The sequence below is a fragment of the Python bivittatus genome, unplaced genomic scaffold (assembly GCF_059951505.1).
Source record: "Python bivittatus isolate LINGU-HERP-01145 unplaced genomic scaffold, Pbiv_v1 ctg000610_np1212, whole genome shotgun sequence".
Classification (NCBI taxonomy): domain Eukaryota; kingdom Metazoa; phylum Chordata; class Lepidosauria; order Squamata; family Pythonidae; genus Python; species Python bivittatus.
This window is the reverse complement of record NW_028277088.1, coordinates 4632761-4644560: the sequence shown is the minus strand read 5'-3', so window position 1 is coordinate 4644560 and position 11800 is coordinate 4632761. Positions and strand designations below refer to the sequence as shown.

The 11800-nt window shown below is 43.4% G+C and overlaps 1 protein-coding gene across 1 annotated transcript in view; it reads right to left on the bottom strand.

Annotated features, from left to right (window-relative positions):
• Positions 1 to 4639: 4639 nt before the first annotated feature.
• The window catches only part of DLEC1 (DLEC1 cilia and flagella associated protein), a 42000-nt gene continuing 34839 nt past the window's right edge, over positions 4640 to 11800 (bottom strand). The window contains exons 32-37 of the mRNA XM_088150899.1: positions 11531 to 11625; positions 10373 to 10457; positions 8420 to 8614; positions 7679 to 7840; positions 5362 to 5515; positions 4640 to 4764 (exon numbers count right to left, since the gene is read on the bottom strand). Coding sequence (XP_088007025.1) covers positions 4640 to 4764; positions 5362 to 5515; positions 7679 to 7840; positions 8420 to 8614; positions 10373 to 10457; positions 11531 to 11625 — 816 coding nt within the window. The remainder of the gene's footprint in view (positions 4765 to 5361; positions 5516 to 7678; positions 7841 to 8419; positions 8615 to 10372; positions 10458 to 11530; positions 11626 to 11800) is intronic.

Genomic DNA, 11800 nt, shown 5'->3' with positions numbered 1-11800 from the left:
CCTCTGAATGGTTCTGAGTCTTTTAATTACTAGAAAGCCATTCTTTCTAACATAGAATGGTGTTTGGTGCCAAGTTAGATGTTAAAATACTTAATGCTCTGGCTTTCTCTTTCTTGCTACGTCTGCATGAAAGCAGCAGAATCCAGATGCCCCTGACATGCATCCCTTCCGACTAAAATGGGTTATGTGTGAATAACTGAATAAGGGCATCCGGTTTAGTTTGAAATCCAACATTCTTTTCCTGTGAAAAATTACATTACTGCTTTGAATGATATATGGACTTGGGAATCAACTTAAAAGGCCCTTTCAAAAAAGCCTGGGTTTACTTCAAAACACAAGCCAAGCTTCCTTTGTTTGGTTTTAGCTTGGTGCATTATAGGAAATTAAACCATAAGCCTGGCATATGGCTTTATTTGTTGGGACAAACCAGAATTTGTGATTTATTCAGTAAACCACGGTTAAGGAAATAATATGGCAGCATATTATGTGAACCTAGTTATGACACAGTTAAGTGTCTCAAAGGCTTCCAAGGTAGCTGGGTTATCTCTAGGGCCACCCCATGGCAAAGACTTCCTAGTCAAGGCGCAGTTCAGCTTTAGCCATGTACACGCAGAAGCAAGGCCCTTTTCTGAGAAGCCAGTGATAGAAATATTTTAATTTTCTCTAATATTACAAAAACTAGCTACCTTTAAGCTGCTTGCAGCAAGGCCCCCATGGCTTGTTCTTCAGCTGACCTTGAGCATTTCTTCATACTTTTCATCATACGAGCCCTTTCCTCGGATATGGAGCAGGTGTGGCTTCTCCCCCAACATGCCTACAACCGTCACGGTGGTTTCATAGGCCACATTGTCTCTATTAAAGGAGAGAAGGGTAAGAGGTGAGTCCTCCCTTTGACAAAAGCCATGAAAGGGCTCTCTTACATGTGACACGAAACTGCAAAGAGGCGAGGGTTCTCTGAGGTGCTGCCCTGTCATCCATGCCTCTCAGTCCAAAGCAGCTTGAGGACCTGCGTGGCTGAAGTGGCATGTCTGTATTTCAGTAGTGAAAATTTGCTGTCTACACTGACTGTAGCACACTGCAGAAGAGGAAATGAAGAAAACAGACTACAGAGCTCTGCCTGCCCCAAGGCTTCTGGAAGAGGCAGGGGCAAGCTCCCTGGTTTGGGAGCTCAATTCACTCAAGATCCTAGAGTTGAAAGGAGCCCCTGAGACCATCAAGTCTAACTCAGTGCAGAGTCCAGGCAGATGGCCCTCTAGATGTCCTCAAACATCTGCTGTTTCTTCAGAAGCACAAGCCTTCCATCATACCTGGTTATTTAGTTTCCCTTCATGGGCACTGATTCTTACTGCTCCTTTCAAGCCTATCAGACATAATCCCACTGGCAAGGCCATTTTAACCTTGGCTAGGAGGGTCAGGGATCCAGGTGCTCTGCATGAGAGGGAATCTATACATACCCCATCAAGAAGGGATTTGCTAAGGCTGGGTGGCTGCTTTGTGCCCGAGGTCAATTCCAAATGCCACCAAGCAGAAGGAATGGTTTCTGCCTAGACCTTTTCTTCTCACCCTAGAGAACAAACCTGGTACAAGGTAGATGTGTGTGGGGCACTAAGAATACACTTCAAACTAAAGGGGCAGAAGGCCAAGACCCTACTGGTTTCCTACAAAACAGGAGATCATAAGAATCAAGTTGCACAATCTGCCATCAGCTGGTGGGCCACGGAATGTGTTGCTCTGGCACACTTGGGGAGTAAGAAACAGCTGGACTTGGAAGGATGGAACTCAATGGAAGTCCCTGTTCAATTTCCAGGTGTAAAGCTAGGTCAGGCTGAGTTCAGAAATCCAATTGGGCCTTGGGACAGGAGAATGGGGGGGTTTCAGAAGAGGCCACAAGAGCTCCTTATTCACTCTAAGGCCAAGAACCATGGACTCATGGCCCAGAATGGAACACTTAAAATTGCCCATCCCTTGCGTCATGTTGGGAAAGCAGAGTGGTGGGAAAGCAGAGTTGTTCTTCAGCTACAGTGCTACCAGGCTTCAATCCCTTTGTTGTGTTGTCTTGCAACTAAGAGAAGCAACCCACTTGTCTGTCAACCTGTGATGAACAGATTAAGGGGGACCCATTTTGCTGAAATCAATGGAAAAATTTCTAGGTGTAGAGCTCATTCTCCTTGAGACAGCACTGACAGCCTAGCTGCGGCATTTTAGATGTTTTTCCACCATTGTCATTAGTCATGTGGGCTATTTATGAAGACCCCATGAGCACGCTCTTGGCACAGTTCACCATGAAACTGCTCCTGGAGGCATCAAAGCATTAATTGGAGGTTGTGCCTGGTTCTGTCCTTGTCCTATCAAGCAGATCATGCAGATACGCATCAGTGTGAACACTCTGTATCCTTCGGTGTCCCACATGGGCTATCATTCCAGGTAAATGCTCTGAATGTTGAGACCATCCAAAAGAGAATGCTTTGAATTGAAACTCATTCTTCCACTATGCAAATTTGAGAAATCTTTGGTGGGAAGGTATGGAAGACCAGGCTGCTTGCAGGCATCTGCTCCTTCCTTTCCCTTCCCCAGCCTTTCCCCAAACATCACCATGGCAGAATCACCAATAAAACAGCAACACTGACACAGGTCTAGGGAAGAGGAGACACATTGTTTTTGGAGCTCTGCAGCCACCAGTGAACAGAGATGTCCAACAGCAAAAAGAAAGAAGGTGGTTTTCCTTCAGAGGGAGGGGTTGGTCCAGAATAAAAAAAAGGAGTCCCAGCAAGGAAAAACACAAGTTGGATAAGCGCAAGAATTCTACCCACTGGCTGTGAAAAGCAACAACAGAGAAGAAAAAAAGGGAGAAATCCCAAAGGGAGAAAAAAAGACAGAACAGGCTCTGTAAGAACAAAACATCTATGCACAGTAAGTAGCAATAGAGAACAATGTTGTGGAGTCTAGAATATAGCAGTGTTTCTCAACCTCAGCAACTTTAAGATGCGTGGACTTCAACACCCAGAATTGAAGTCCCCATGCTGGCTGGGGAATTCTGGGAGTTGAAGTCCATGCATCTTAAAGTTGCTGAGGTTGAGAAACACTGGTAGAGCATAGAGCATAGTATAGAGATAACTGTAATTGCAATAGTAATAGTATAGAAGTAATAGTAATAAAGTATAGAGGTAATTGCAATAGTGATAGTATAAAAGTAATAGTAATAGAATATAGTATACAGTTAATAGGAAGCACTCGTATATTTGTAAGTTTTACCCATCACTTTTATAAAATACCTTTGTTTTACAAAATAAAAAGACTCTCCACCCATTATAGAGAGATATAAAAGGAATCACCTGGTCCAGGGTCCAGTGCTTTTGGGTCTTTCTCAAGTCTGGGGCAATTTAACTGAGTATGATACAAAAAAGAACCCATGATTGAAGGCCTAATTGGAGTGTGTAAGCTCCATTGAGGCTAGGAAATCACTTCGTGGCTGATGAACTTGTTCAGAATGGCTCTCCAACTCCTTTTTTTTCAACACAGTTCCTTTCTGAGCCTCTTTTCTTTGACTTTGAGGATCACATTCTTCTCTTCTTTCCTTTTTGTGGGAATGTGAAGAAGATCACGAGTTGGTGGAAGATGGAGCTCACCTGATGTTCCACTTTCTTCCTGCTTGTACTGGACCAGCCTCTGTTCCCCATGAGCTGGCTCAGCACTGTCTGTAATTCAGCTCCAATGACGGCCCTGCTCAAGGGAGTGGAGCAGGGATGAAGTTCTCATAGTCTGTGTCATTAGATTGGACCCAACAAGGATCTCTTCTTCTCAGGACTCTGAACTGCCATGCCAGGCTTTGCAAGGCTGGCTTATGCTCTGCCAGGGCTCCCCTCCCCTCCTTCAACATACCACTTCATCTGATGCTCCTCAGTTTTCTCACCACAACGGAGAGAAGGAAGAGGCAATTCATGTATTCTCACCATAGCCTGGAGGGCTTGAATGCTGCTGTGCAGTCTCTTAGGAGACTTGGCTGTGCAGTCTGCCTCCTCCACTGTCTCTTGAAGCTCCTCTGCTTCTGGACTGGCCAGGTCTATGAGGCTGGTCATGGTTCTGGCTTCAGGCTCTGCTCTTCGGATGCTACACAGCTTCTTGGCTGCAGCTTGTCTTTGGCATGCTGATTATCCTTGCTTGTTTGTGCGCTCAACACTCACAACCCGCAGTGCCTTTTCCTCCTCCTCCTCTTCCTCCTCCTCGTTTTGGTTCTCAGCTCTTAGAGGAGCCAAGAGAAAGCCACCCTAAACAGCTAAACAATGAAGGCAGGAGTCTCCCCTGTGGGACAGGAAGAATTCTTAAGCTCTACCTTCTAGTTAGGAAGCTTGATTTTGGTGAAAGGTAAGGTTCATCATCTTCCCATGCAAATGCTACTCTGCACACAATTACTTATGTTAAGGAAGGAGAGATGGGTAATGGTAAGATAGTTATTGTGCTGTAATCAGGGACAGTCTACAGTCATATGCACTAATGGGCAATTTCTACAGCAAGGCACAGTTATCCTTGGGCATAATGCATCAATAATCAGCACCTTAAATTAGGTTTTCGCCATCTGCCTTTTGTCTGAGGCTTGGGAGGGGGCAGGCATGCAGGAGAACCACAAAGGACTTCTCATGACCTACCTCGGGGTGAAGCGGACCACCAGTAGGGTTTTGGTAGCCGTGCTACCTTTGCGTGCTTCAAGAATGCCATTATTTGGAGAGATGGAAAACACTTCAGGATCTTTATGTCGTTCCTCTGCAGCTTTAAAATGGAATTAAGAAGTGCTGGTCAAAGTTTCAACAGATATTCTTAAAAGGAAGATAGTTTATCATCTTCTACTAATGGTTACTGTTCAGAAAATTTCAGTTGAAATTACCCATGATCTATTGATTTTTTTTTTTTTTTAGTGCCTTCGAGTCAGTCTTGCCCCCCCGCAACTACATGGACAAGTCCCTGCAGGTTTTTTAACAATGTTTTTGGAAGCATTTGACTTCTTTTGAGGACTGAGAGAGGGACTGGCCCAAAGTCATCCAGTTGGCTGCATGCCTAAGGCAGCACTAGAACTCACAGCCTCTCGGTTTCTAGCCCAACATCTTTAACTATTACACCAAACTGGCTTTCAATGAATTTATACTACTGATTTATTCTGAAAAAATTAAATAAAATAGATGTAAAGCATAACTGAAGCTCTGCACTAAATTGCAGATAATTTCTTCCATTCCCATTCTATTCCAGAAGAACACACTCCAGCTCTTAAATCAGAGTCTGCAAACAACAGACTGTAGAATTTAAGAGAAGGCCCTCCCTATAAGGAGCCGTGCATCAGTTCAAAGAAAATCAGTTCTCCGTTTCTCTTACTCATCAAAACCATCCAGTAGCTTCGGCATCCACTGCGATTCACCAGAAGTACACCTTCAGACCTGGTTTGGTCCACCAGGCAGGTTTTAAAATCGACGGTTTCGCAAGAAAGCTCGAGTACTGGGATGGCCAGGTATGCAATCACGGGGAGCACCTGCAACAAGATCAAGCCCCCCACAGCCTTTGAGGGACAATGAAAAGTATTCTGAGGAGGCTAAGGTCATCCCTAGCTGTCCCTGTGGGATGGGGAGAAGAAATATTCTAGTGTGCATCTAAGGCAGAATCTGGATGTGAACTTCGGGGGTAAAGGCATCCGGAAGAAAGCATGACGACATTGTGTATATCATGATGTCATCACACCACATGACACAAATTAGATGAAGAAAATCCCTGAAAACGTAGCTGTCCTCCCAGGCCTTGGGGCAGGGTGGTGGCTGAGCCCCTGTGGGATATTTTGTTTGTTCTAAGGAGTTTGCTTTCTGATGCCTAAGATCTGTTTTTTCATGCTTTATGGCTCCTACTTTTTTAAAGTGTAAGCCAACCAGACTCATTTGGGGTAAAGCGGATTCTAAACTGTATTAAACAAACAAACAAGCAAGTATTTTGGTTCATTTGTGTTAGATCACCATGGTGCGCATGACGTCACTCGCCACACGCCCCAGTGGCTGGTCTTGTTTCAGTTTAAACCACTCCCTGCATCTGATAAAGTGAGCTTGCAGTTCACAAAAGCTTATGCCTTTTAATAAAATACGATAGTTGGAAGAGGGCTACCAGACTTCTGATTTTTGTTTCAAGCACAAAAGATGAATGACAACAACCTCTGAAACCAGAGTAAGATATAGGGAATATTTTTCAGAAGTGCCTTTTGCAGCTTCTCTGACAGAATACAGTGGTACCTCTACTTACGAACGCCCCTACTTATGAAATTTTTGAGATACGACCAGCTCCAGCCCCCAAAAATTTACCTCTACTTACGAACTTGCCTCTACTTACGAACCAGATCCGTGGCCATTTTCCCTGCTGCCACGTGGTCGCGGCTTCCTGTGGGCGAGATCGCGGTAGCAAGGAGACGTTCAGTGAGGCTTGTGGTGTGTTTTGTGGCGTTTGGAAGGTTTTTGTGGCGTTTGGAAGGCTTTTGAGGTTTAAAAATAAAATGCATATGTTTCAGAACTGTTTAGCCATATTTACATTGAACCTTATGGGGGAAATTTGCCTCGTGGTGCGACCAAATTCGGAGGGCGGAACGGATTAACCGTATTTACATTGAACCTTATGGGAAAATTTACCTCGACTTGAGACCAACTCGAGTTGCAACCAGAGTCACGGAACGGATTAAGTTCGTAACTAGAGGTACCACCGTACATCCAATCCAATTACTTGACAAAACCCAATCGAACCATATAGGATGGTCTCCAGAACAGAATCCCTCCTCTGCCATAGTTCAGTAAGCAATATTCAGTATCAACTATTTAATATTAAACATGTAATATTCCAGTTAATACCAACAGTTTTCTGGATAGATACAAGGAACATAATTAAACTGACATTTTGATAAAAAAGGAGGAAGGAAGGAAGTTCAGATGAAGCTGGTCAGCACTGGTGTAGAGGCGAAGGCTCAGTTACAAATGGACTAAGAGTCCAGATGGATTTGAAATAAGAGTTTGAAATTAATTATAAGAATCCTTCCCATGAGAAAGTGCTGTTGTTTTGAATTCTTAAAAGAAAAAAAAGATAAGATGGGACTTTGAAGGTTGGACACTAGAGGGAACCAGAAGGAACTAAAGATCACAATTAAAGAACACTTAAAGTTGACTTACTAATACAGAATGAAGCAAAATACTTTAACGTTGGAAGTATTAAAGGATATTTGTGAACAATGGACTCAGAAGTTAATTTTAAGAGTGTCTGCTATTAATAGATAGTGTTTAAAAGAGGTTATGGAAGAAGAACAAGTTTACTGTACAAGACTGAGACTGATTTGAAAGTGGATTTAAAAATGACAGCCTACAAGAATGATATGGAAAAAGATGCTACACTGGATATACAAATGAAACCAGAATACACCTAGGAAGATGAATTTATGGAAGGCTGGGGAGGAGCAGCAGCTAACAATGATTTATTGGCCCATTCTCATAGAGATTCTGCCCCCCCAACCCTTCCAAGATTCCCATGGATGGTCCCAAAGATGTGCAAGAAAGTGAAAGGAATATGGGATACAACTTAAGGGACTGACACCTTCTGTTAAATTTGTCTTCTGCGTGAACTTGGCCAAGTAAAAATTACTTTGACAGCTCCTAGCTTCCCTCCATCCATTTACCTGTGTAGCTTTGTTGCTGTACTCGATGATAAGTTCTTGTCTAAACTCCAGGATTTTCTCCCCATTTTCATGCTGGATCACTTGAAGCCCCAATGGCAGATGGTCCTCTGGAAGATGTTGGTAGGTTAATAATTCGAAGCTTGTGAGAAATGACACTTTCACCTAGGAACCACCAGATAAAAACAGGCAAAGCACAGAAATAAGTTGGTTGGGTGCCTGAGATTTGGAAAAAAAACCCACAGGCAATTGGATTATTGCTGATTTAGCCAATTTGTTAGTGTGCAAACTGACTATGTACTTACTGGCATGTTTTACAAACAAAACATTTGACTAGAAGACCTCCAAGGTCCCTTCCAACCCTATAATTCTGAGTCTATGACAATGTTTCTTAACCTTAGCCACTTGAAGACGTGTGGACTTCAACTCCCAGAATCAAGTGGGGTGGGGCTTCTGAATGTCAGCTGACAAAACCTGCTCTTTTCACTGCACCTAAGAGGGAAAAATACTCCTCTAAAAGAGACTAAGCCTCAGTCCCTTGCAGAAAATCTCTTTTCTCTTTGACCTGCAGAACCCATTCATGTTCCATGGAACCCAGTTTGAAAAACCAGTCCTGGTGGACCTAACTCCTAAGATTATGGCCTACATTTGTGGGAATTAGTCCCACAATAATAATCCACTAACAATAATCCACTAACCCACTGCACTCCTGAGCTGCCCATTGTCCCTTGATCAAGACCGTACCAACATATTCTCTAACGCATAAAGCAATAGGTGTGTTCCTCTTTCACCCTTCTCGCTCTGCGACGTTTTCAGACTTTTGGGGGGGTCCACGCCAGATATGGAGAAGGGATTTGATAAAATAAGATTGAACGCCAGAGGTGTCTCGGTGTGATTGGTGAGTTTCACGCTCAGAGTGGTGGCTGAATAGGTCAGCACCTATAGGAGAACATATGTAGAACCTGTAACACCATTTGATTTGATATCAGCACATTTTGGATACCTGACCACTCCTAGGACAGACACCCTTCCTTGACCTAGTCCCTTCCTGAGACTTCCAAAACCCAAAATACTGCAATCTGACAGCTGCTGGATAAGGAGTGATGAGAGTTGAGGTCCAGGGCATGGAAATTTCAGGGCACAGAAGGCTATTTTAGCTGCAGACACTATTATTGATTCTTACTTGGATACAGGGATATACCTCAAATGGCGGAAAACCATCTGCAGTATCAGAATGAGTAGGCAAACATACCACCCTGTACAAATTATTGGAATTTTTGAACTAATTTATATCTGAGATGGCATCACAATAGGGAGCATTATGGGAACAACCAGGCTGGGGTCCAAGAAGAGCCTCCAATAAAACATGCATTAATTGCAATAGTTCTGTTTTCAGTTGACTACAAAACAGATCTGGGAGGAATGGGGGTGGGGAGAGAAGACGGATGTGAGGCTACTCCGGCTTATAAGGAAGCTGCAACAGCCCTGTATTAGCTCCAGATACCTGCAAGGGCAGGAAGGGACTTTGGCTGAAATGAGTTGCTTTAGATATAGTACCTCAACCTAAAGACTGCATTCAAAGAACAGATTCCAGCATGGTGGAAAACTAGGTGGAAGGAGGTATCAGGAGAGCTTCTACAGAAGAAGCATAAGCAGGTGTTGAGGGTATCCCTGTAACCTCCACCTATTTCAGGTCCTTGTCCGTGCCCAACCAAACACCATGAATTATATAAACTGATCTCAGGAAGGCCAAGATTCTTGGTAATGCAACAAACTGGCTGATTCTGGGCTCCAGCCTCCGAGCCTATTCTCCACCAACTCCCTCAATTACATTCCACCCGCCCCAGGACATAATCAAAATGTTAATGCAAGTACTATATCTTCCCCAATTATTTAGATCAGCATGTGATTCTCCAGTGGTTGTGGAACCTCAGCTCAGTGGAGCCTTTAGTCAGCAGGAATAAGGGAGGTGGGGATGAGGATGGAAGCTCTATGCCCAGAACATGTATAAAGCCTTCTATTGCTCAAACAAACTGATCCAATGCCCTGAGGACAAACAGCTGGGAAATACCAGCCCCTGTTGGAAAGCAGAAAGTTGGGGAAAATGGCTTTGCTTTGATCGAAGGTTGCCAATAGCATCTTTTGATTCTTTCCAACCCAACAGAATATTGAAAAAATTATGTCAAGGGGGTTAGAACTCTACCATTCTAAGCCCCCTTCCTTCCCTCCTGGCCACATGACCTAGAGCAGAGCATATGCAGCCCACCCCATTTTCCAGGGCACATATGCACACAAACACCCTCATATACAACTGGTTTGTTAAAGAGAAGCAATACAGATGCCTCCTCTGGCTACTGCTGGTAAAGGGGCTGGAAAGAATTCCAGAAGCTAAGCTCAACAGGTTTTCCCCACCTTGTTTACATCTTCAGTGATTATTTTATGGCTAATTTATTGTGAACAATTAAGTGATTTTAGAAATAAATCAGGGTAGTTCCACATAAAACAGTGGCCTCATGTTCATTTACACACTCCTCATGTATTTGCATTTTCCTTTTAGTGTGTTCCTGGACTGAGCTGGGTGTGACCTTTCCAAAATGATGTTTTTCCAAACAACAAATGTATGAGAAAAAAACCCCTTTTCTCCTCTGAGAAATGCAACCATTTTGGTGATTTCAGAAGCAGAAAATCATTACTTACACCCTTGAGGGGAGGATCTGGGATGAGACTGCTGGCCACTGCATGAAACACCAACCCTTTCTCGTGAGCCATTTCAACTGTCAACCTACAGGAAGAAAGCAGAATATTGTGACTTACTGTAAAATGATAACAAATACAACGGGAAAGCTCAAGCAAGGAAGAACAGTAATTCAAAGCCCAGAAAAAGATTGAAAGTGAAAATAAAGATCCAAAGTTAATCCTGCACCAACCCTGCAACTCTGGCTTTGCATCATCAGCATCTGCGGGCGACCAGGGTTCTCAGTGAATGAAATCATCCTTCAAGGGATGGAGTGGAATCAACAACCCTTCTCTGCAGTGCATCTCCTAGAAATGACCCAAGTGACCATGTTCTAGGACAGAAGAGACTTATATAGGCTGAAGTTGCTGGGGTCATCCAGCTCAGCCATGCTAACTCTGACAACTTTTCCAGCTTTACCCGAAGATGTTCTACCACTGAACTAGTCTTCAAAGTACAGGTAGTTTAGGAGGCACTGGAGAACAGCAAGAATCATAGAACTGTAGAGCTGGAAAGAATCACAAGGAACATCTAGTCCAACCTCTGCAGTATAATCGGGAAACCATTCAGCCATTCATGAGAGGTGGCTGCCGAGCCTCTCCTTAAACACCTCCAGAGTTGGAGAACCCAGAGCGTCTGTGGGGAGACTATTCTACCGCGCACATATCTTGCTGTCAGACAGTTTCTCCTTCTATAGAAATAAAATCTAAGTTCTGCAGTTTATATCCATTATTTCTGATCCTAGTTTCCATGGCCATGGAAAAGAGTAATGACCATCTTCCAGGTAGCTTCTCTTTATGAATCTGAACACCAATATCTTGTCTCCCCTCCATCTTTTTTTCTCTACCCTGAACATCCCAAGTTCCTTCAACCTGTGCCTCACAGGGCAGGTCCTCTCTTTCCCTGTGTCATCTTTGTTCCCTCCTCTGTACCCTCTCCAACTTGTTTATAACCTTCTGGAAACGGGATGCCCAGAATCATAATGGCATACAGTACAGGTGTAGTCTCACCAGTGCCAAATAAAGGCCCTAATTTCTTCCCTGATATTCACACTATCATCACTGACCCAAGGCACGCTCATATTTCAGAAAATGCCCCTTTAGCACCCAGAATTGACTTACAAAGCAGGCTTGACGAATCCTTGCAAATCAATCCTCAGAGGGGCAACAGAGTGCCCATCTTCACGAGTTACTTTCCCAGGGACTTTCCGAACAATCTGAGGGAGAAGAAAAGTCAACAGTGATGAAACTAGATTGGGATGGGCAATATTTCACTTTCAGTTTATACAATTTATTTTGATAACTCAGTTCTTCCAACATATAAATATGTATTATTATTATTATTATTATTATTATTATTATTATTATTATTCCTGAGAACTAAAGAACTAG